We start from the raw sequence: 23,790 nt of genomic DNA, 5'->3' as shown, positions 1-23,790 counted from the left end.
AGACCCAATTTTTCCTTCATCCAGAAGCCACAGCAGCAGGCATCAAAGCTCCAGGGGCAGCATCTCGCACACAGCCCCTCACGACACGACAAGGACCTTTACCACTCTGCATTTCATCCACTTAATTATCTCCCACTCTGTCCATCTCTCCCCTTCCCTCTCTCCAACACTTCCCTTCAAATTAATTACTCCCCTCCAATACAATACAGCTTAACTTTGGAGAAAAAAGAACCCAGAATTTTTTTTAAAAAAAAGCAAGACCTCACATCTTATCTCATCTTCACTCAATAAAGATGTTTTGAACATCCCATTGTTGTTTTTAAATTCACATACTGGTATTAAGTCAATCAGATTTTAATGGAAATACAGCCCGACTCTGAATGTTAGAGCCTCATTTCCACATTCAGAGGTGACCCTTTCAATCTGGGGTCATGGTTAGCGGGCATCACTCAGGCTGTCAGTGGTAAAACAGACGCCTCAGGATTACAAATTAAAAGTGCTCCTTGCTTCTTGTAAATTGGTTGTGATTGGAGATGGAAAACGTGATTCATGCAGACAACTATTAAAGGAATTTTGACAGTTTGTTTAACTTTCTTGTTCTTCTTATATTGGTTGTAAAATTAATATAGCCATGGACTCAAAGCTCCAGAGGAAAACATTGTTATTTTCACAACCCTGCTGAATACGTCCCAATTAATTTAATTGGAAAGTCTGGGGGTTTTCGCATTGTGTTTAAATAGGTGAAACACTGCTGCGATTTATTGTGCTTTGGTATGAGAATGAGTAGCAGAAACCGAAAAGACCTCTGTGTGTGTGTGTGTGTGTGTGTGTGTGTGTGTGTGTGTGTGTGTGTGTGTGTGTGTGTGTGTGTGTGTGTGTGTGTGTGGAGACGGAGGATGGACAAGAAGACAGAGAGAGAGTATCACTGCTTGCCCACGACAGTATCCAGGTCCCTACTAGAAACAACCACCGGAAATTATTTCTGCCTGCAAAATAAAAGCTTAATACGATGAGAAATGCTGGCAAGACAAAGTTCAACGCTGTTACAGATGCACATGCGTGTAAAAGTGACTTTTTAGATATGATTCAATGTTTATTTGATTGATTGATTGATTAATATGCGCCAAAGCTGGGGGGGGGGGGGGGGGGGGGGGCTAGAGCATCACAAAATACAGGATCCTCATAGAGCCTTTATTTTGTGTTTGACTTTCAACTTTGACTTAAATGACATTTTAAACGCGCCCTGAATCATTATTGCTAACTAACTTTACTCGATGAACATGTGGCTTTTAACCCTTCTTATTATTCGGGCTTCTCGAGAATTCCCGCAGTACTCGTGGATCATCTTATTTTGAAAGAGTCGAACACGGAAGCCATATTATACGCTGCCTGACCGGTGAGTAGTAGGAGTTACTCTCCTCTCTGGCTGATCACTCGCTCTGAGGACGTGTGGATGTAACTGTGCAGTCCGCCGAGTCTCCGTGGCGCAGGACAGGACAGTCGCCACGCCTTCAGGGACGCTCTTTTTAACGGCCCAACCTTGCGTTTGTGTCCGCTGCACACCGGTACGAGCCTGTGCGGGACATTTAACAAGCAACTGTAAACACTGTACTTAACTGCAACCAGGCGGTGTGCCTCTGGAGTCCGGCTTCACTTCTCCCAGCTGATGCCCAGCTGCTTCTAAACCCTGATTAATTTGGGAATAACCGGCACCGGAGCTTATATCGATTTGACATCGGATACAAGTCGGATCAAAGATGAGGATCAAAGTGTAGTGCTGGTGAGTGGCAACAATTACAATATTATCACTCTGAAATATTGAAATTGCGCTCACGCCCACAGCCTGCGCTCGCGCCAGCGTGTGGGCTATTGTGCGTACGGGTAGGTGTGTGTGTATATATGTGTGTGTGCGCGCGCGCGTTGTAATCGGACAGATTGCCTACGAGGACACTGTGTCGTCATAATAAGAAGTTCAACTAGAGGCAGCGATGACATCACGATCCCTTATCGCTGTAGAGGTACGGCAGCGTCGCTTGCATCACTTTACTACGATGGAAACATCGCAGATGTGTGCCGTGAGTCAGCGGCGTGCTCGTCTGTTTAAAGGCGTGAAAGGATCCGGCTCTATCTTTTTCTATTTTAATAGAGCGCTGTCACTGCGTCTTCTGTCTTTGACACGTTCATGAGCGAGAATGCGTGCGGGCAGGTGATAATGTGGTATTGGAAACAAAGACAGCATCCGCTCATAAGTGAAAAATGTCACTGTGTGCTGATGGACTGGGTTTAGTTAACATGCAGTTATTAACTGTGTAAACTTGCTGCTGATTATTCTCAGACAAAATACAACCTTAAAAAGTGCCTTGGAGGGACGGGTGTAGGAGAGGGAGTAAACGGGTGTGGTGGTGGCGGCACTGTTGACATTTACTCTGTTCTCCTTGGAATGAAAGGGGAAAGGAAAATGAGCATCCAGTAGGTGGTAAGTAGACTTGACACCCAAGGGATGATGCAGCAGCTCGCACAGCTAACCAAGTACAAACCAGAAGGGTTTGTTGTCGGTCTCTCAGCAACTCAATGCAAAAGGGGATGAGAGTAAAACCGGTTCTGTCGACTAACCAGTCAGGTGGGTGAGCCAGTTTTGCAATTCAGCACCACACTTTGATGTGTCTCTCATCCAAGTCTCAGCAGCCAGACTGCATCTCCTAGTCCCCCAGTAGGAGGGAAACACCATAATCTAGGGGGTGAGGGGGGAGATTTTGTGACCATACCTTCTCTGTGTGGACTTTCAGGAGGCACCAGCAGACTCTGTCTCCTCTCTTTTGTCACATACTCTGCTTTGCCCTTCCTCTGTTTATCACTCAGTCCCACTGAAACGTGTTTTCCTCACTTTCACCCTCACTGGCACTGTTTGCGTTTGTGTGCCATGTTTGCTGAACCAGTGCTTCAGTTCATTGCTTCTCTGCCGTCTAGCATGTCATCCATTTTGGATAAAGGGTGAATTATGATTTTTAGTCCCGCAGCATCATTTACACCCTTTGCCTTTGCTCTCTGTCATCAGGGCCTTCACTCAGCTCTTTGTTCCATCTCCTCTGTGGGTTTACCAATGCAGCTGACCTTGTCTCTGCTTTGCCCATATATAGGCCTGCTGCCCTCAGCCAGAATGTGTTTTTATTTATTTATTTATTTATTTATTTATTTATTTAAATTGAACTGAGAGCTTGCCCTTGTTGTGCATTACATGGTGGAGATGTAGAGATATGTCACTGGAGCAGGGGTCTGGCAGAAGTCACCGGTTACATAGATTAAAGCTTGTGTTCCCTCCAATTCAGGCCGAGCCTGCAGAGGATAACAGGTGTGCTGCTAATGAGGGCATCGTTTGGTCTAATGTGAGACTGAAAGAGACAAATTCTCAGACAGTGAGGTCTGTGTATAGGTGTAGAGAGAGACAGCAAAGGGAAAAGCAGGGTTTCTCTGGTAGCAGGTCAATGGGGAGGTAAACGCAGTCGCTGTTAGTCTGGTAGCAATGACAGCTTTATCACCACCGCAAGGTTTATGGCTGTGTTTGTGTGGGGGAAGGGGATTTGTGTGTGTGCCTGTGTGAAGTGCTGTACTATACTGGTATGATGGAATTCCACTACTGTCCTGTGATGGAGCAATGCAAACAGAAACCTGCTCCATCTGACTGCCAATACTTAAGCAGTAATAAAATACTCAGACTTCTTCATGTATTCATTTTTTATTAAATGGGTGCTGAGTTATTTACAGTGGGATTGGCTGCGTGCTCCTGTAGCACTTGCATGGATGGCTGGATGATCAATCAGTTAAAATCTTTTCTTTAACCTTTTTTCATCTTAAGCCAAGATGAATTTAAATTAATTGTATTACTAAGTTTGTTATGTTCATATTATACAAAAAATTATGAAACGAGTTATGATGGTCCAAAAAAACAGGCACTGTAGAAAGATGAAACACAGCCGGTTATTTTCACTGCTACTTTGACTAACACTCACACAATGTTCTTGCTAAGTGTTTGCAAATCTCCCCCATTTCACATTGCTAGTGGTGTAGTGTCAAGAATTCGAATGTTTGTTTTTTCCACACCTTACATAGTCAGGACGTACTCGACTGACAAAGGGACATTACATTATGACGGCCTGTGTACCTGACAGCTCTTGGGATGTCCTTTGGCGACGCAGCAGCCCTGCCGCTGACTCTGAGGTGATGAGACTGATCGTGTTGACAGCTCGTGGCAGATGGAGTTCACATGTGGAGTCACTCAGAACTGCCCGCTCTGTCACCAGAGAGTGAGCGCGAGGACAAACACGGGATTTCGATGGAATAAAGGGGTGCGAGAAGGGGGGTTGTGTCACAGTGGAGATACAACAGGCATCTAATTACCTCCCAACAGGAGCCTTGACTCCATGGAAACGCTCTGAGCTGTATTAGCTGCCTCTACATGGCCTTCATGCTGTCATAAGGACAGTATTGATGGTCAATCATAGAGGATTCGACAGGGTCAAAAAAGCAATGAGATATGATTAGATGCCTGTTGTGTTCGATAAACAGTGAGCACGGTGATTGCTCCATCAGATATAGGATCTAAGGCAAAAAGCGGTGACCGCCAAGCTTCTGCTCACCTAAGAGGTGGCAGGTGTGTCGCAAAATTCAGATAAAGCTCACATTAAGCTTTGCTATTAAATCAAGAGTGTGTGTGTTCTTATAAGTACTGTCTGATATTGATATGTGTTATTTATGCTTGCATCTTGAAGGCAGCAGCATTTATAACTAGGGATGGGTATCGTTTAGGTTTTATCCGATACCGGTGCCAAACCGGTACTTTTGAAACTGCCGGTGCTTAAACGGTGCTCAAACCGGTGCTTAAAGAATGGAGAACACAAAATCGGTCCAAAAACCTCTCATGTTCAGCTGGTTTTTTGTAAAAAGATAACAATGTTAGCCTTTTCTGCAGCTATGGGGAATATATGGCATCCCTCTTGGCTGGAAGCAGTGCTTAAACAATGGAAAAAACACAAACTTTGTCCAAAAACCTCTCATGTATAACTATTTTCCACTTTTTCTTTGGTCGTTTTAGGCTTTTTGGCCAGGGTGAAGGGAGTATCTGCCATCAAACAAGAAGACAGCCGCATGTAGCTATGATGATGTTTGCTAGTTCACCTTACATGCATTAATGTAATAACGTGGTTAGCATACTCAACGTAAATTACACACGAACAACATTAAGCTACTCACGCAGAGAAGAACGGCTGCTGCTGCATCAATATCCTCATCATTTCTGCTACACTGGCAGGGCTAGGGGCCAGGACTCTAATCTTCGGGTTTTTGGGGGATGTTGCTAACTCCGGGTCCGATAACAGGCACCACACCCGCAGTAGATGTGCACGGTGTGAGGTCTCGCAGCAAGCTATCAAATACGGCGCATTTCTCGGCTTATAAAAAAACACTATGCGTCGCCAGGTGTTTCATCGGATTCAAGGTGTTTCCTCCTTTGACAGTATCATAGTATCAGCTTAAAGCACTTGTTGCAGGCGGCTAAGTTTGCATATTTTGCTGTGAAGTGCCAGACTTTTGACCGCTTCGCCTTGGGCATTTTTAATCTGTAGCTCTGCTCGAAAAGAACGTACATACCTGGACCCGCCTACTATCCTCGGAAACGTAAAATGATTGGCTAGAATCTAAAGTGTGTCACAGCTCAGGAAAAACAAAGCACCGAAATGTGCGCTGCTTTTCGGTCTGGTTACTACCGTTTATGACAGAACCCGGTACCCATCCCTATTTATAACTATAAGTTTCTATCCTTTTGTTCCAGTGACCTACTGTCATTGATGAACTCTATCCTAAATTAGAGACTGCAGCAATATTTCAAAATTTCAGTAAATGTATAAAATAGCTGCTCAACATTTCAGTTTGACAATAACTAAACCTACTGATAAATATTTTCTACCTGCAGTCTCGTAGCTTGGGTTGAGCTTTTTCAGCTCAGTACTTTCCATTCACCATTTACTCTTCCTGTTATATGGAGTAAAGGTGGGCACATCGACCCAAATGTCGATAGTATTGATACCTATGTTGGTATTGGTATAGGATCGATACTATAATATAATAATATCGATACCTGGTTTCAGTTTATTTATAGCCAGTTTATTTATAGCCTATAGCACATTTGGGGCAGGGATAGCTCAGTAGGTAACATGGTCGCCCCATGATCGGAAGGTCGGGGGTTCGAATCCACTGAACGGCTACCCTGCGATACCCCTGAACAAGGTACCGTCCCTACACACTGCTCCCCGGGCAGTAATTTCCCCACGGGGATCAAAGTATGCATTATTATTATTATTTAAACAATGATGTCAACCCAAAAAAAAAAAAACAGTTTCAAAATGCACGAAAAGCTGAAATGTTTCTTATTTTGTGTTAATTATTTATTGTGGAGAGTAATTGAGTGAATTGATGGTCACTGAAATGTGTTGAAAATTTGCGATGTCTGTATTGGTACTGATAATATTAGTCCTGTAGTTTGGTGCTCGATGGAGTCATTTCTTTGGGTTTGAGTTCCACATGAACAGCTTCTAGCATTTCTTGCTTTGCAGTCTGGTTTTACTAGATGTTGTGGGGGTTTTGTTTTGTTTTGGGGGGGTTTTTTTGGGCCTCAAACGATAAAACACTGTTGTTGTTTCATCCTTTAGCAGTAAAGATTTTCTTGCATATTTTAAAAAGTGCTGTGTTTGAGGGTTGCTGAGGTAGCTTGTAGGTACTAAATTGGCTTACACGTGCCTCTCACTCTCAGACATGAGAGTCTCTCATTGTTTTGCACAAGGGAACATAAATGCAAAGCGTTGCTATGGCAATGATATCACAATATGAGATGCAGCTATTATCCTGGACGACATGATATGGCGCAGCCCTACCAAGCACATTGTGCTTTGATAACAGTTGAGCACTACAGTGCACCTGAAGAGGGTAGTAAAGAGAAAAGCTAGAAACCGTGGCTTTAATGCACGGTTCAAAATATGTTGCCTGAGGGAAATTCCACTAATCTTTCCAGCTCAGACTGCTGTGCTGGCATACAGTGGTAGATATAGAATCTTTTGGCCTATAGCTATTCTACTTAGTGCTTTACGGTGTTTGTTTGTGTGTGTGTGTGTGTGTGTGTGTGTTGTTCTTTTTCTTCTTTCTTTTTTTCAGTTATGGATTCGCACACAATTGAATCTGCTGTGCAAGGTGTTTTCCTGCCATAGAGAAACATTTGGGGTTCAGTGTCTTGCCCAAGGACACTTTGACACATGGAGAGGCCAGGGATTGAGCTGCCAGCACTCTGTGATTAGTGGACAGCCTGCTCTACAAACTGAGCCAAAGCCGCCCCCAGTGTTTGTATAGTGTAATTTGTAGAACCGCCCGTAACAATGAAAAGAGAAAGCAGAAGGTGTGACTGCAAAGTGATTTATTTGTGCACGGTGTGTGATTCAGTTCTGCCTGAGAGTCCGTTAAGATGCAAAATGACATACAGAGATATGAAATGTTGGGTGCAAATAGCAAAAATGAAACTAACTGTGAATTAATGAGTCTTGTATTTTGGTGTTGCCCGTGTGTAACCATATCAAAATACATGAAGCATGAGCGGTGAACAGACCACCCCCGTGAAATCACCAAATGCTAATTAGTACGCTTTGAGATCATCATACATCAGCAGTGATACACAGTGCAGCCTCTGCCTGTACTGGTTGTAATGAGCTGATAGATGTACTTAAACGGCAAAGGCGACGGCCGTGATGAAATTATCAAGGTGTGCTTATTAGATTTGCATCTGTTACTATTTCGCTCATTACCTCACGGTGGTTATTGTGCAGGTTTGATTGAGAGTAATACAATGCTGAGTGGGTGTTTCCACTGGCAGACTAATTTTAAAACGTGCTTAGCGGCCTATTTAGGTTGCTGCGCATTGGCATTGTTTAATTCAGATTTTCTGTCTGGATGCTTTCAATCGCCCTGCGCTGGTTTTCTGTGCTATTTCCTTCCATTTACTTGGTGAGCTGGTAATTTCTCATAAGTAGCACTTGAGGCGAAATTGTGCCTGTGTAGGACAGAGACAAAATCACTCTTGTCTGATTCTCCGCAAAAGTACATTGCATGAATGGTGGCTGCAAATTGACATATTATGACTAACACATGGCTGTTTTTTAAGGCATTGTGACCGTTGTGAGTGACAGATTTAGGGCACTCACAACTCAGCCATGTGCTATGTGCTCACTAAGAGCCAATCTGTGCTCAACTCCAATTATCTCTACATAATATGATAGATTGACCGGGCCCATCATGTCAGAGACATTTAGCTTATTTTAATACACTATTTTTATCTTCAACAAACCAGGGAGATGGATCCAGAAGTGCGCTTCGTGCACGCGTGAAGTGGTTTGAAAGTGGAGTCTGTGATAATGGTGCTCAACCTTTAAATTTGGAGGGTTTTGGGTTTTTTTTTTCACCCCTCACAGTTAATGTTTTTTTTGCAGTGATGAACTTGATTCCATCTAAATGTAAATTTTACAAAGGTGACAGTTTGACTTTAGAGATCAGTTGTCTGCAGTTCTTCTCGTGCTATAGGTTTAGCAGCACTTCTTGGAGGACAGTAAGACGGATCGTTGTTTTCATAGTGAGTGAATGACTTCACTTGGACTTGGATGGACGTTGACTGTCTCGGACTCTTGTGAGCACGTACGCAAACAGAAACTCCAACACTTGCGTGGAAGCAGCTGTGTCCGAACTCGCTCAGGAATGAGGATGAGAACACACGCACAAGCTGTTTTCATTAAAGAGATTTCCCAGTAAGCGTCAGTGGGACTGATGGTGGGTGTGGAACAGGTGCCAGAATATTAGTGTCACTCCACTTAGACACTTAAGGGGAATTCCACTGAAAGGGCTTTGGGGAGTGTGTTCCTGTTGAGCCCTGACTGTGATTTTTATTTTATTTTTTTTTTCAATCCCAGTCAGGCTTTTATCAAAGGAAAAAAAAGACAGATGAATGGGTGTATAACCTGAATGCCTTCACTGTAACTCGATCCTGAGCTTGGCCGCTACGTGGGTGCAAGTGTGCATGGATATGTTTTCTTAAGATACAATGTACTCGATTGTGTTCAGCTCCTCAAATATGCACACCCACCATTACCCAACAATAGTGCGCTGGTCTGGTTTTGTTGCAGCGTGTGTAGTGACATGTGTGGTATTTTGCGGTCTCTCTATTGTCAGCTGTGCCAGGAGGTTGCTGTGCAGCTCAGCAGCCAGTTTGGCTCAGTCTGTGTACCTCGACATTCGGCCTGGACGCCAGTACACTTATTCTTGGACTCCTGTAGCGACTGGGGATGATGGCAGAGGCAGCGGGCCAAAAAAGCCTCCCATGCCAGGAGCTCCCACTGGGAGAGCAGGCTGCTGCAGGGCCATCTGTACAGGCGTCCCGACTGGGAGCATTAGAATCTGGGGCATGGAGCGGGAGATAAAGGAGGAGGGGAGTAAAATAGGGGACATGTGCAAGGGGAAGGGAAGTGAGAGGCTGCATGACAAAGAGGTGTTTACTCACTTTTAAGCCTGTGCCATCCTGAGAATACTCATCATTTCAGCTTTCAAAGAATTTGGTAGAAAATTCAGGCCAGAGCTTTAATACTCGGAGGAGCACAAAACAGTGTCAGTCCCAAAAATACGCAAGTATCTGCTTTTTTAGAGCACTATCCCAAAATAGATGAAGTGTTGAAGCTTTCTGTGTTAAAGGAGTTAACATGTGGGTCCGAAATTAGTTGGTGAGGAGGAAGCCTGCAGAGGATGAGATTGGCACTGATAGAGCCAAGACTGTTTGCAAACTTCATTTGGATTGGTATCAGCATCTTGAGCGAAAAAGGGGAAGCACTTTTTGTTATATATTCATTCGACTTTCCTTCAGCTGTGATCTCTGAAACCACGAAGCAATGACAGAAGCAAAACAAAACGTTGCTGTAGCACCCATGCCGGATACTTGATGTGCTTGCTTTCAGATGATGTGCCGCTTGTCTAAGAATAGCTTTATATCATGTAATCATTTCCGTCTTTCTTCGTCGCATTTCTCAGTATCGGTGCAGTGTGTTATAGATATAAGGGGCCCAAAAATCAAAGATGTGCTTAACTGCAATTTGAATGCTGCATGAAATGTAACTAAAAATAAAATGCAATGAGGTGCAAACCACTTAAATTCAACTTTGAAACTAGTACCAAGTAGTAAAAGGATAGAATAAAAAGTTGAAAATAAAGCGTGGGAAAGTTTCTTAGAATTCTTTTGCAAAGGCTGCGTGTGCAAACAGTTCAACGGCTTAAGAATAATATGTATCAGTGTAAAACTGCAAAAAAGGGTTTGGCGGCTGGATCACATGGTGAAGGGTTGGTTTTACTAAAAATATGCTAAACATAATGACATTTTTGTATTTGCCGTAGCAGATAGAGGCACAACTTGCCACCAGATAACTGCTCTGCCCTCCAAGCCAGTGGGATGCCCTAGAGAGCCAAAACACTTTAAACTACAGCAATGCCATAATAGGTCCTCACCTGACTCCACTCACTTGTATCTGGCATGAATTATACTGTTTAAGCAAGCCTATTGGTAACGATGAAAGATAATCAGTGAAAATGAAGAAAAGCTCTCCTTTTTGGAGTGAAAATGTTTAAATGTAATGGTACAGAAGGAATAATGTTAATCTAGCCTCAGATTTAGAGGAGAGACACTAGCATCAAGTTATTTCTTTTGTTTGCTTAGCGTGTTGCGCTCTGGACATATTTAAAATTATCACATAATCGTGAGGGGGGGGCCCCCTGTGAATTTTAGCCTTGGGCCACAACAGCCTGTAGAATCGCCACTGGTCAAGGACATGAAATCAGCTTTGAAAACACTTACCTGGAACATATTCAAGTGTCTGGAAGAATATTGTTAGGCTGAGATAAAAATGTTGCTTAGGACTTTGTACAATCAGTTAGCTAACGTCAGAGGAAAATATTGAAAAGTGTTAAGATTTGTTTCTGTATTGAAAGGAAAAGATAAATTTTTGCTCAGACGTCGATGTGTTTGTATAGTTGAGCATCCCGCTTTTATTTAAGTGTCAAAAGATCCAGACTGTTTATTTTAATATGCGTGTGGGTGTTGACCTATAGACAAGTTCCTTGTCTTGCTTGGGTGATGACTAATAATCATAAGCAGCAGAGGTAGTGTTTGCCCTAATATAAGTAAGCAGAGGGACCTCAAAGCTGCTTCTGCCCCATCAAATAACCCCACCGCTTCTCATTTGACCCTTGACCCACTGATGGCACAGATTTTTCTCTTGTTTTTTCTCTTGAAGAACCCTCCTCAGTCTGAACGTAGGCCGGTCTCTGATGCTGCTCGTCCATCAACCCCTCTGTGAAAGAACATATTTGCACAGTTTTGTCACCACTCACCTAAGCAGGAAGACACAAGAACAGTAGGTGTGACTGTTCTCTTCTTTTTTTGTTTGTTTTTAGTGAAACGGGTTTTACAGAGTGTTGTAGGAAGGCAGCGGATTAACAACAAAGAAGCAGTTTGACAGCTAAACTGGCTGGTTATGTGAGGAATGCGTTTGATTCATCAACACATGCGCTGCTTGACAGCCGAGGTGTTGTCGAAGATTGTGTGGCCGCAGACCGTGCCACTCTGTTAATCATAATGGAACAAAGGAGGCAGATCTCCTGATGACAACGATAGCAGCCTAACCAAATCACACAACTACATGCACACAGGCTGCAAGGGCACAGAACAATGACACCCCCCAGCTGTCTAGACTGAGTGCAAGGCTACCGTAGATCTCAAGGGGGGGGGGGGGGGGGGGATTAAAGCACACATCACTACACTCACCTGTTCTTAGCTACATGTTTCTCATTGTGTTTTTTCATGCAGCGCTGACAAAGTGTGACAGGCGCAGAGGGGGTTGAGTGTAGCAGGAGCTGTGAAAACAAGTTATACACAGAGTACAGCTGTGGATGACTTCTTCACACTGTAGAAAAAGCGGTGTAAGCAATATGGCTTTGGGGGGGGAAGTGACATTTTAAAGGAAGTATTTCAGTTTGTTAGTCATAAGACTTTGTGTTAGGTAAGGTGGTCTTCCCTTGGAGTTTCCAAGCAGGAAGGCATTTTAGAGGAAGTTTAACTGGGATGGCATGAGGTGACAAACAGCTGACGGTGCCGGTTGTTGGCTAATGTAAAGCGAACCTCATTATTTGTTGCTCTTACTGACGTTATTGAGTCAGTCTCTGCTCTTGCTGCTGTTTCACTGCAAGCCCTACTTTTCCTCGGTTGTCTCTTTTAGTTAAATTGGCCATAAAAGTTACATAGTCTGTCTTTCACTTTTATGTCAGTACTTAAAGTTGCACCCCTGCAGGTTTCACTACTACTTCGAACTCACACATCACTACCTCAACCCTAAAGTCCTTTTGGGTTACTTTCACTGTCGCAGAAAAGACTTTGCTTTCGGCTTGTCCATTTAAAAAATGTACACATTGGCAGATGAGCCACCTGACTGACTGAAACTGTGAGGTATCGACTGACAGACATGAGGAGCTGTGATGAAATAATGACTCAGAGCCTGAGAAGTGCTGGAGGGAGGAGCGGGAGGCTGAGGAGGAAGCAGTGGGGAGAAATACGGAGATGGGAGATTATCACATGCGATATGGGGAATCATTGACAGTGTGAGCACGTAGTATAGAACTCGCAGACACTGCTATACATGTAGAAATACAAACACAGAGACATAGAGAGTTGTGTGAGATTTAGTCACCTTGAACTAAGCAGATATTGTCCTCCTGTCAGTCTTAACATAAAGGAAGTTTTCTTTAGTAACCATAAAGCTTCACTCGTGTACTTTAGTCCTTTATCCTGTTCTCTGTGGCTCAATGTTATAATCCAATCTGCGGGATGTCACTGCAAGGACATCCCGGTCTTTTCTAGACAGAGCCAGTAACTTTTATGAGTGAAAAACAAGTCAAATGTAATTTAAGGCAATTTTTTTTTAGCATTTTTAAACAATATTCATTCATCCTCTTTAATCTCTAACTCTACAATTTTAAACTCTGTTTTTTCACCCACTGTTATTTATAGAGCTTTAGTATTTAGGCTGATTTGTCTGAATCAGATGGACAGTGTTTTGGTTGGTTACACACCCCCCCGATTGCACATAGAGCCAAGATCACTCCACTGATACGCAGACGAGATGTCGGCCTTTTCTAACCACAACATATATTAAAAGAAATGTGGCTTTGGGTGTAAAACGCTTCTCAGAACTCCCCATCCCCCAGCCTTTTGTGAGCCTGTCTGTGTGTGTTTGTGCCTAGGTGTGCACAAGTGCATAAGTAAGTGCCCAAATGTAGGGGAACAAGGAGGACAAAGGAAAGCCGATCCACTCACACAGGGAACTTGAAACATTTGTGCATTTGTGCATGGCACCGTGCGTTTGGCCTTTCAACCCAGGGGGACCCACGATACTCATTTATCGGGGCGGCTTGTAGAGGTCAGCAGAGGATGAAAGTATGGCCGAAGACATTTCCTTCACTGTCTTAGGACGATCACTAATATGGACGAACATGCCGTCTTTCATTCAGTTTACGAAGGACTTCTTTTATGTTAGTACTGTTGTGTGTGTGTGTATGTATGTGTACGCACATATACATACACACTTTACTATGTGTTCAGGTGCATATTTAGGCCAAGCTGACAATAGACAACAGGAAGAGTGTTTGGTATGGTATGTTGTTGTGCTTGAGGTTTCAGTGTCAGCGTGCAGGTTTTTTGCTTTTATTGTGAGTCCTGCAGGCAGAGATCTTTTGTAAAACCAAAGCAACTTTGAGACTGCAGGTATTCGAGTTGGATGTGGTGCTACGGGTCATTTTAGTCGCTGTCAGAGAGCACAGGAGCTACTCCCACAGAAGAGTTGGATGAAACTATAAAATGTAATTAACTATTAACGGCTGCCTTTTTTTAAGCTGGGTGATGAAGACGAGCTCTTTTGTACTGCGAGTGACATTATGGTATCACTGCTCTAGCTTACACCACATTAAGCGTTCCTTTCCACTAGAGCTGCAGTGTTGGTCCACTGAGGGGAAGAGCCTGTTGAATTTTTAAAATGTGTAAGCCAGAGCCTTACAAAGGCAAAGGGATTCATTTCAGTGGTGGAGACAACATGATCAGCCTCCACAGTGACTGTGTGACCTGTTTTCATTCTCACCTCTGGCTTGTCAGCGTGGTAGGCGGGGCTTGTTGTTTAGGAGAGGTATTCTGTATCATCTGCCATTGACAGGCGCTCATCAAGTGAGGGGAAATAAGAGTCTTTGCACTGGAAAATAAGAGTGAAAGCGATACATCACGAGGATGGACAGAGGATCTAAAAGAGACAGAGAAAATGTTTGGGTCCAGCAGGTCAACTGGAGTGAGTGGAAACAAGCAAACTGGTTTATGTAATGATGATTAAGCTTCGCAGGGCCAGGTGAATCTCTCAGCGTTTCACAGTATAGACAGATTTTAATCTGTTTTTTGTGGCAACATTTCTGCCTGATGCACCAGCAGAAACCGGCTGTACTGGTTACCTAGCGCTGAAGAGGCGATGACCTGGAGATGGACTGGAAAGTAAGAGGGCGGGGCTTGTGTTTCTGTGTCCTTGAATGTACACATGAGATTAAATGGTGCAAACCTTGAATTACACAAACAAACTGTCTTGTTTACATGGCTGTACCAGAGACCTTTATGAAAATGAAACGAATGACTTTTCTAAATCCCAATTTCATCTCTCTACTTCATTCATTTGGTGTGTTTGTGTTTATATTCTAGTCAGGAATGCCCCAGACTGCGTGCTCAGGCACCATGTTTACCACTCCCAGTGGCTTCAGCCCTCATCTGGCCTGTGCTGAGCCTGGGGAGGAGGAGGCCCCACAGGAAGGCCCGGGGCCGGGGCCGGGGCCTGGGGCTTGCCTCTCCGATGGGCCGCCCATCACTTCTGCCTCCCTGGACACCCTGATCCAGAACCTGGTGCCCACTGCCGATTACTACCCCGAGGTAAAATGAAATGTGCTACAGTCACTGCTGCTCATCATGTTCCCATTAGCCTCAGAGTCCATTTCACTTTATAGTGCTGCCGATTAGATTATTAACCACATGTCTATGTTTCAAGTGCTCCTCTGCTTCTTTTAATGACAGTAAGCTGCAGTGGTGTTTATTGATGTGGCGAGAGTGTCTTAGCGAATGTCTTTTTACGTCCTTTGACAGAAAGCCTATGTGTTTACCTTCTTGCTGAGCGCTCGTCTGTTCATTCCTCCTCCGGAGCTGCTGGCCAGGGTGTGTGAGATGTGCATCAAACAGCAGCAGCTGGATCAGAGCCCACTCGATACGGTCAGCACTGCACCACACATAAATACATATTCCGGCGTATGAAAAGCATTCAGGCGTACTTATCTGCTGCATGTAAGCATCTTAATAACCGCTGTTTTTCCCTTCACTCTATGCAGGTATTTTTGTTTGCTATGTTATAAAGCCAGTTGTAAATCTTTCTCACGTCGTTAAAAACAGGCAAAAGTTCGCAAGTTTGGCCCCAAGATCCTGCAGCTGCTGACAGAATGGACAGAGACATTCCCGTCCGATTTCAGGGATGAAAAGATGGTCGGACACCTCAAAGACATCATCCACAGGATAGCTCCATGTGATGAGGTATTATGTCCAACAAGTCCAATCATCTTCACTTAATATGTCCTAAGATTTTTTTTTCCAGTTTTGAAAGGCTGTAAATTTTCAAACAGGATAGATTAACCAATAAAACTGGACAGAAAACACTGGATAAAAAGCATCTGCAGTGAAAAATAGTCTGATGGGGAGCTAGATTTAATTATTGTCACTGCGGCTGTTGATGAGGGAGTCAGTGTAGGGTGAACACATACAGCCTAACTGTTATACAATCTTACATTACATGAGGGAGGAAGGAAGGATATTAGAGGAGTGGCTCTATCTGCAGTCTTGAGGGGAAAATAGAGGGAAGGACACGGATGGAGAAAAAGGGGAGAGGGTTGGGATGCAAGGGCGCAGAGAGCCGAAGAAAAGGTATGGGAGTGGAACCATAGTGAGAAATGTAGGGAGGATAGAAAGGAAGCAGGAAAGACAGGTGGTGATGAATGTGCTGCTATTTAAAGCTGGCTGTCTGCACTATGGGTGTGTGTGCATACATGTGGGAGGTGTGGCTCTGGGTCACTTGTGAAACAGACTGACCTCACGTCCTCTTTGAAGCCCTCGTGTCGAGCGAGGAACACCAAAACAAACATTCCCAGGCAGGGCACACAGCACACCTCTGCTTGCACTGCTGAAACTCACAATAACATGTTTAACATGTCGCTCTCCTCTTCTCTCAAGGCATACTGGAAAACCCTGAACCAGGTGCTGCAGAAACTTAGCCAGAGGCTGTCCCTGATGAGCCAGGGGGAAGAGAGCATTGTCAAGGTCTCCCTCAACGCCTCCTCTGACAAGCTGGTGGCCTTCAAGACCAAGCCTCCGCCCATCCAGAAGGACATACTCTCCATCTGCAACGACCCCTACACGCTGGCACAACAGCTCACCCACGTGGAGCTGGTAAGGAAGAGGAGGGGGGGAGGGGAAGAGAGAGCGGGATGCGGGTTAGAAAGAGGTCAGGGGTAAGAGATGATAACGAGGGCGGACGAGGAGAAGTAGAAAGGATGTCAGCGGAGAGATGAAGGCGGAGGATGGTGAAGCATGGGTGGAGATCAAGTCCACCCATGTCAAGGTCATAAACATTAAATCACATCAAGAGAGAGGGAACTGGAGGGTGATAAAGATTTTAACAGAACAATGGAAATGCAGTGAACGAATTGATGATGAACATAAATCATCAAAATAACTCGCTGGATTTTGACGCCATGTGTTTGATAACCTGACCTTACTTGTCAGCTATTACAGCGCTAACTTCCTTCACAGACAGCAGAACAAAGGGAATGAGGAGATGAAACCCACATGAACAAAGGATCCGTACACTGTCCCTCACATTGCATGCTCGGTGCCTTCAGTCTGCTCATGTGTGTCTTCATGTGGACACGTGTATCTCGGGGTGGTTGTGTTTCTGTCTGTGCATGTGAGAGTGTCTGAGTAAGCTTGTACCCTTGTCTGAGCGGTGACATCACCCCTGAAGTCAGTGATGCGCCCGGGGCCTCAAACAAAAGGGAGGAAAACTGCAGTGGATATATGTGACCTGACAGCTTCACATGCGTTCACACGCACGCATACAAAAGGAAACAGAGATGGGCAGATAGAGAGGCATGCAGCAACCACACAGCCTGGATATTATTGTATGTTTTAGCAACATGTTGATACTTATTTAAAGAACTACACAGCTGTGCTTTATGCCACTGTGTGCACACTTGTGTGCAGCGCTGCTTTGGTTTTGGGTTGCGTCACCAGTTGAGATGGTGCTAATGACTCATTTTGATTTGCCCATGTATGTGACTGCACAGCTGTCTTTTAATAGAGGTGAATATTGTCTCAAGTGTCACTGTGAGGAAATCTGATTCCAGTGAGTCACCTCAGTCAGTCATTACTCGTCCATATTGATTGCCTTCCATTACTGAAATGAAAGAATTATTAATGGGGCTACCCCCGTCGGTGTATGCGAGTGGACTTCTAATGCTCATGTCGTGGGAACATAAATATGCTGCCGCTGTCAAGGAAAGACTTGGTACGATGTTGAGGTTGTTTTAAAGTTCAGGTCAGATTTGTTATGGTTAGTAATTGTTATGGTTGGGGCGTGTCTAGGAAAAGAATGAGAGTGAATGTATTGTCCTGCAGGGATGAGTGATTCATGACTGTGTGTTTGTATTTTCCAGGAACATTTGAGTCGTATCGGACCGGAGGAGTTTGTCCAAGCTTTTGTTCAGAAAGACCCTCTAGATGGAACACAGGTGAACTTTTTTTTAATACACTGTCCTATTTAATCAGAAAACTAATTTTGCACTAAGCTTGCCAGAGTCTGTACTTAGGTCAATGCTGTAGACTGTAAATAGAAGATGGCATCCGTTCATTTGTGGACTTGAGTCCCGCATTTGACCATCACCATCTTGCTCTCTTCAAAATGGTACAAAGCCATGTTCCACTATGGTAACAATAAAGGTGCATCCAAACAGGAAGCAAATCACTCGTCTCATATTTCTTTGGAGATAACAGCTGGTCACTAGTGGGCATTGGTTGCCTAGGTAACGTTCTATGTATTTACTACTCTGTTATATTCCTCACTGGTAGTCCCTTCAATCACTTGCCCCAAAGTTGAATAATGTTTGTTTACAGTAGGACCTGCTCACTTTGCTTTGGCTGCAAAGTGGTCAAATGCCTTTGATTTTCTTTGGTTGACACATCGCCGCAAATTCCTGATGAAGTTTGTAAAGACTGCAACACAGATTATTTAAAAACAAGCTGTTATTAAAAAAATGTCACTGTTACTATTATTATCATTAGCTTCACATTTAGAACCAAAGACTAGATCCATTTTTATGATCTTACAGTCTACTGTCAGACCACAGCATTTGTTTATTTTTGCATTATGGTTAAAATTGTTATTTTGTACGTATCCAAACAAATGTCAGTGAGCGTAAATGTCACAAATGGCAAACTACAGCAAGCACACACAGTGTGCTTTCTGTGCCCTCTATGTATGACCGCTGAATGCTTCCACTCTCCGTTCCATCGCTGTCACTCATTCACTGATTTCCTTTCATTTTCAGTTATCATCACTTTAACCTGTCTTCACTCAGTTTCTCCTTTCTCTCCTTTTTTTTGTGCTCTAAATTGGTTCTGTTATTTCTGCTCCAAGATCACCGTCTTTGTTATTTGCGCTCACACAGGGGGTCAAGCTTGTAGACGGGAAGCTAATTAATAGTGGAATTCCCGATTGTAGCACTCACTTGTGGTGTGTATGTGTGTATGTGTGTGCGCGCGCGCATCTTATTAAGCAGCCGTGCTTCAGTGACCAGAAGAAAAAAACCTCCAACCTGGAAGCCTACGTGAGGTGGTTCAACAGACTTTGCTACCTGGTTGCGACAGAGATCTGCATGGTGAGTGGAAAACACAACTCAGTTTCAGCCATATTGAAGCCTCCAAAACATTAGAAAGACTAGGAAGCACACTGGGAACAGAACAAGATTATAAACACCTCTCAGGGATCTACTTCAGACTGAATGGGGAAAACCTGGAAATGTCAGTAACTACAGGACATATCTGGGTGACCATTGTAGCATATATGCATGTTTTTAGTTTATAGATTCTCTTTATTTAATAGTACTTTCAACTGAATTCTACCATAGTAGTAATTTATTCCCCTAAGTAAGTGGACAGGAGATAAAGGTTTAGTTTTTACAGGGCATTACTGCCCCTTAATGGACATTTTGTGTTACTGCACTTGCACAGACAAAATTTCTGCCTGTATCTGTATATGTAGAGATAAATTCTCTATGAAAAATTAAGTCAGAATTTTAAAAAAAAAATTTGGGGGGGGGTTTTGTTTTGTGTTTTGTCTCACTGCTGCAGCCAGCGAAGAAGAAACAGAGGGCCCAGGTGATCGAGTTCTTCATTGATGTGGCCAGGGAGTGTTTCAACATTGGAAACTTCAACTCCCTCATGGCAATTATTTGTGAGTTGTTCATTTTACAATCCCTGAGCATTGATTCCCATCTTGTGTTCATAGTTAAAAATATATATATATACATTTTCTTTCTCAGCTGGGATGAACATGAGTCCTGTGTCCCGGCTGAAGAAGACTTGGAGCAAAGCTAAGACTGCCAAGTTCTTCATTCTTGAGGTAAACACAGCTATTCACTGTCTAAGAAGTAAAAGACAGTAAAAATTAGATGCTGACGGCGTTTTTGCTTGTTGCCATTTACTCTTGACAGCATCAGATGGATCCGACTGGAAACTTTTACAACTACAGGACTGCCCTGAGGGGGGCCGCCCACCGCTCTCAGACTGCCAACAGTAACAGAGAAAGGGTGGGGCTCAGCAACACATTGACTGATTTCCTCCAAAAACCTGCTGGCTGCAGTTCAGTATTTACTATTTACTTTGCCTTCCTGCCCATTTTCTCTCCTCAGATTGTGATTCCTTTCTTCAGTCTGCTGATAAAGGACATTTATTTCCTGAATGAAGGATGTGCCAATCGGCTGCCCAACGGCCACGTCAACTTTGAGGTGAGGCTGTTTCCTAACCCTGCCTCTCCTCCATCGTTAACCTCATCCTAAACCATTAAATGGTTACTCGCTTATTTATTTATTTAGAAATTTGTCGAGTTGGCAAGGCAAGTTGGCGAGTTCATGACATGGAAACAAGTAGAGTGTCCATTTGAGGAGGATAGGGCCATCCTACACTACCTCCACACTGCTCCCATCTTCAGCGAGGACGGTGAGAACCTGTCACATAGTTTTCATTTACAGTCCAGTTCGCTTGATGCCTCTACTGTTTTGTTCCAGAAAGATCTGAACATCTTACAGTCTTTGTTGCCTTGTATTTTCAAGTTGTCCTCAGGCCAAATTTGAATAACTTGACTAATCCGCTTACTTTCCATTTAGTGCCACTGTCGGGTCAAATTATTCATTTTTCCTAATTACTAAAAACTAATAACATTCTCATCACCCTCGGCTGTAATTTGTTTTAATAGTAATCGGCAAGCGTTACAACGGTGACATTACCGTTTAGCTCAAAGCATCGGTGTCCAACATCTTCACAGCTGCAGACTCTTTAATGTCTCAGCCAAACTCCATTAAAAATAAGACGGCAACCTCCATGTGACTGTTGCAGATGGAAATTGATTGCAAGTAATTGCAGCGACCAACTGGTTGCCCAGAGGTTGAGCGTACAACACCTTCAATCTCTGGAAGGCCACTTTTGATTGCAAGGCAGTTCTATAGATTACCTAGTTGGAAGCAAAGGTTTGCAAATAACTGCCATCTAATTTATCAATTTAGACAGATTGTAGTTTTAGCTCTTTTGGACTTTTCTGAAATTCCTGAAGACACACAGTGTCTTTTTTTTTTTTTAAATGTATCTGTTCTCATTATTCCTAGGGCTCTATCTTGCTTCCTATGAGAGTGAGAGTCCAGAGAATCAGGTAGAGAAGGACAGATGGAAAGCACTCAGGTGAGAACACATTAAATGGGAACTGCTTAAGTCTAAATAGACCTGCTTTACTTAATTAACCTTTCACCTCTTTGCTCCCTTCAGGTCCAACGTCCTGGCAAAGACATGAGGCAGCGAAGGCAGCTCACCTGCCACCAACAAGGGAGCGTGTGGACTCTTTGCACTAAACTGAACTGTGAAGGAACCTAACTGGTACTTTGATGTTTTTCTATGAAGAAAAAAAGGGAGAAACACGATGAACAGGATTCATCATGGAGTGTGTAAAAAAACAAAAAAAAATTTTTTTAAAAAGTGAAGTGACTATATTAAGCTATGAAGCAAAATCCCTTTGCAGTTTGCAGGAGGTTGGTGATGAGGTACAGTATATTGGAGAGCGACAATGCTTCTCCATGTGTGATGTGTGTTTACTCTGTGAAGATGTTTACTACTTTAGAGAGTACAGTTACAGGGAAAACCACTTTCTAAAACAAGAATTCCTATTAATGCTGTTTGTGGGGTTTTTTTGTATTTGCTCCTCCCACCTCCTTCTCTCTTCCCTCTTCCCCTTTGCTACAAAGCCTTGTCTAGGTATTTAAATTTGACGTTCTTCTTTTTTTCCTTTACTTGTAATGTACTGTAATGAAACACGAAAATAATGTGACGGGCGCTGGCTAGCCCATTTCAACTGTCAAGTTTTATAGGTTTACTGAAGAAATGGCATCTGTGTGTTTTCAGAGAAGATGGAAGACAACATGCCTTGAGCATTTTGCGAAATATCCTCTGACTGTGTGCGATCACGCGTTTGTTCATATCGTCTCTGTATTGTGCTACACGCTGTCGATCGGAGAAACCTGTTTATGGTTCATCTCTATTTTTTATTTTTATTTATTCTTTTTCATTTTGGGGAAGGTGTCGTGTGGGGATGATCAACTTGTTTTAAAAGTGTTTACTTCTTTTAAATGTGTTGTGCCATCAACTACACAAGAAAACTACAGTAATTGGTCGCTGCATGTGGAGCCAGGCCAGGTGTAGATTGTGTACAGGTGACATTTACCCCTCATCTTTCTGCTCTACAGGAAGTTTTCTCTGACTGATGTTCAGTTGTCTGATATATATTTATGGAGATTTCTGTGCTGACAGATGTATAATTTTTATTGTAATGTTCCTTTATTGGTTAGGAAGTCCAACGGCATGCTACGACAGGTGTTCTTAAAGGGGCATTAGAGTATCCACCTTGTGAAGACTGCAACACAGACTTTGTGGTGAGGATGCTTTGTTACATTTTGTGGAAGGACGATAATGAAAGGAGGTCTTCTGTCTTGATATAAAGTAAAGAGGGAAACTTGTGCCATACAATTCACTGGTTGTCATAACAATTCAGGTTCCTTTGACTTGAAACGTGTTGTTGAATCGTTTTGTGGGATTGTCACCTTTTTTGGCTTCATTTTTTGTTCTGTGATTCAAGAGCCATTTTGCGGGAGGGGGTATGGGGAGGGGAGAGGGAGGGAGGGACTATTACACAATAAGCTTTTTTTTTTTTTTTTTAGTAAATGGTCTAAATCGGTTTCTTTTTATTAATTGATGTCAGTGTTTTCTCTAAAGAAGCACCTTTCCCTCTCTATAACAGTCTGACTTTGATTCTCCCACTTCATTTGTCATCAATAAACTTCCTTTCACTGCAACCCATTCCTCAGATAATTTATTCCAGCGAGCTTGAGATGCGATGTCAAATCAGCCACTCATGGTAAACACGTTTTTGTTTTTTTTAAATGATGACTGTGCTGAATATGTGCTTTCAACGACAATCGTCTAGGTGTCATCAGATCTGCTATTACTTTTTAGGGTTTTCTCTTTTTTTTTTCTTTTAAATGGTGTGACTGGACTGTCTGCTCCAGTTTTGCATTTTTATTTTATTTTATTTTTGCTTGCACATGCATCGCAGTGTGCCGTTAAATGGGTGGAACACATTCAGTCTTCTTGGCTGTAACTGCAAAATTTGTGACATGTTCCTTTAAAGCCTTTAATAAAACTAAACCATGCTTGGTCTGGTGTCTGTTTGCAGTTGATGTTTATCTGTGATTATGTTTGCTCCACAGCTCAAGCTTTGTGCCTCCATTAAAGTTAGCTCTGGTTTATAATAAGCACCTTAAATGCCTTGAGAATCTAAATGTCCTACAAGATTTCACCCTCAAATGAAACTTAAAATTACATTTTGCGTTACTAAATTTCTGAGGCAGCCACACGTCAATGTTTAGTTTGACAAGGAAGAGAACTGCATACTTTAAATGGTGAACTCCTGTGACTAAAAATGATAAAATGTGTATTTTGGCTTTCAGATTTATTTAGTCTAAGAGGAAAATCACATTTTTCTATTAACTGCGTGCATATGCATGTTAGTGGTTAAGGTATCTCAAAGAGAAACAGGGGTACTATTCACTCATAACATGGCTGTAACAGTTGACTTTGTAAACTCATGGAGCAGCAGTATCTACCCACTAAAAATAGGAAAGTGAGCATGAATAATACATCGCTAAGCTGATAATGGCCTGTCATAGATTAACAAGTATCTGCTAATATGCAAACTTATTTTTAGCCATTCTTGTCAGTGGATTGATGAA

General features: G+C 43.0%; 1 protein-coding gene across 4 annotated transcripts; it reads left to right on the top strand.

Moving 5' to 3' along the window:
* Window positions 1-1,439: 1,439 nt before the first annotated feature.
* LOC146677541 (ras-GEF domain-containing family member 1C-like) lies at window positions 1,440-23,211 on the top strand. Of its 4 annotated transcripts, none has more exons than XM_085423708.1 (15): window positions 1,440-1,780; window positions 11,361-11,480; window positions 14,852-15,076; window positions 15,287-15,409; window positions 15,587-15,724; window positions 16,418-16,633; window positions 17,899-17,973; window positions 19,021-19,119; window positions 19,592-19,694; window positions 19,783-19,862; window positions 19,954-20,049; window positions 20,152-20,247; window positions 20,335-20,458; window positions 21,121-21,193; window positions 21,278-23,211. In XM_085423708.1, exons 3-15 carry the CDS (start codon window positions 14,858-14,860, stop codon window positions 21,300-21,302), a joined length of 1,467 nt encoding a protein of 488 aa, XP_085279834.1. In that variant the 5' UTR covers window positions 1,440-1,780; window positions 11,361-11,480; window positions 14,852-14,857; the 3' UTR covers window positions 21,303-23,211. The 4 variants fall into 4 exon arrangements, with proteins under 4 accessions (XP_085279834.1, XP_085279844.1, XP_085279824.1 ...); XM_085423718.1 differs by having other exon boundaries at window positions 11,361-11,484; XM_085423698.1 differs by lacking the exon at window positions 11,361-11,480.
* Window positions 23,212-23,790: the final 579 nt, after the last annotated feature.

Source organism: Rhamphochromis longiceps, linkage group LG2, assembly GCF_057381845.1.
Source record: "Rhamphochromis longiceps isolate RC_006_pf linkage group LG2, R_longiceps_female_GT1.1, whole genome shotgun sequence".
Classification (NCBI taxonomy): domain Eukaryota; kingdom Metazoa; phylum Chordata; class Actinopteri; order Cichliformes; family Cichlidae; genus Rhamphochromis; species Rhamphochromis longiceps.
Note: the sequence above shows the minus strand (reverse complement) of the source record. Positions and strands in the feature narration are given on the sequence as shown.

Coding starts and splice junctions, on each gene's coding strand:
- LOC146677541 (XM_085423690.1), top strand. Junction 19,120..19,591: donor TTGCGACAGAGATCTGCATG/GTGAGTGGAAAA, acceptor TCACTGCTGCAG/CCAGCGAAGAAGAAACAGAG. Junction 20,050..20,151: donor CCAACAGTAACAGAGAAAGG/GTGGGGCTCAGC, acceptor TTCTCTCCTCAG/ATTGTGATTCCTTTCTTCAG.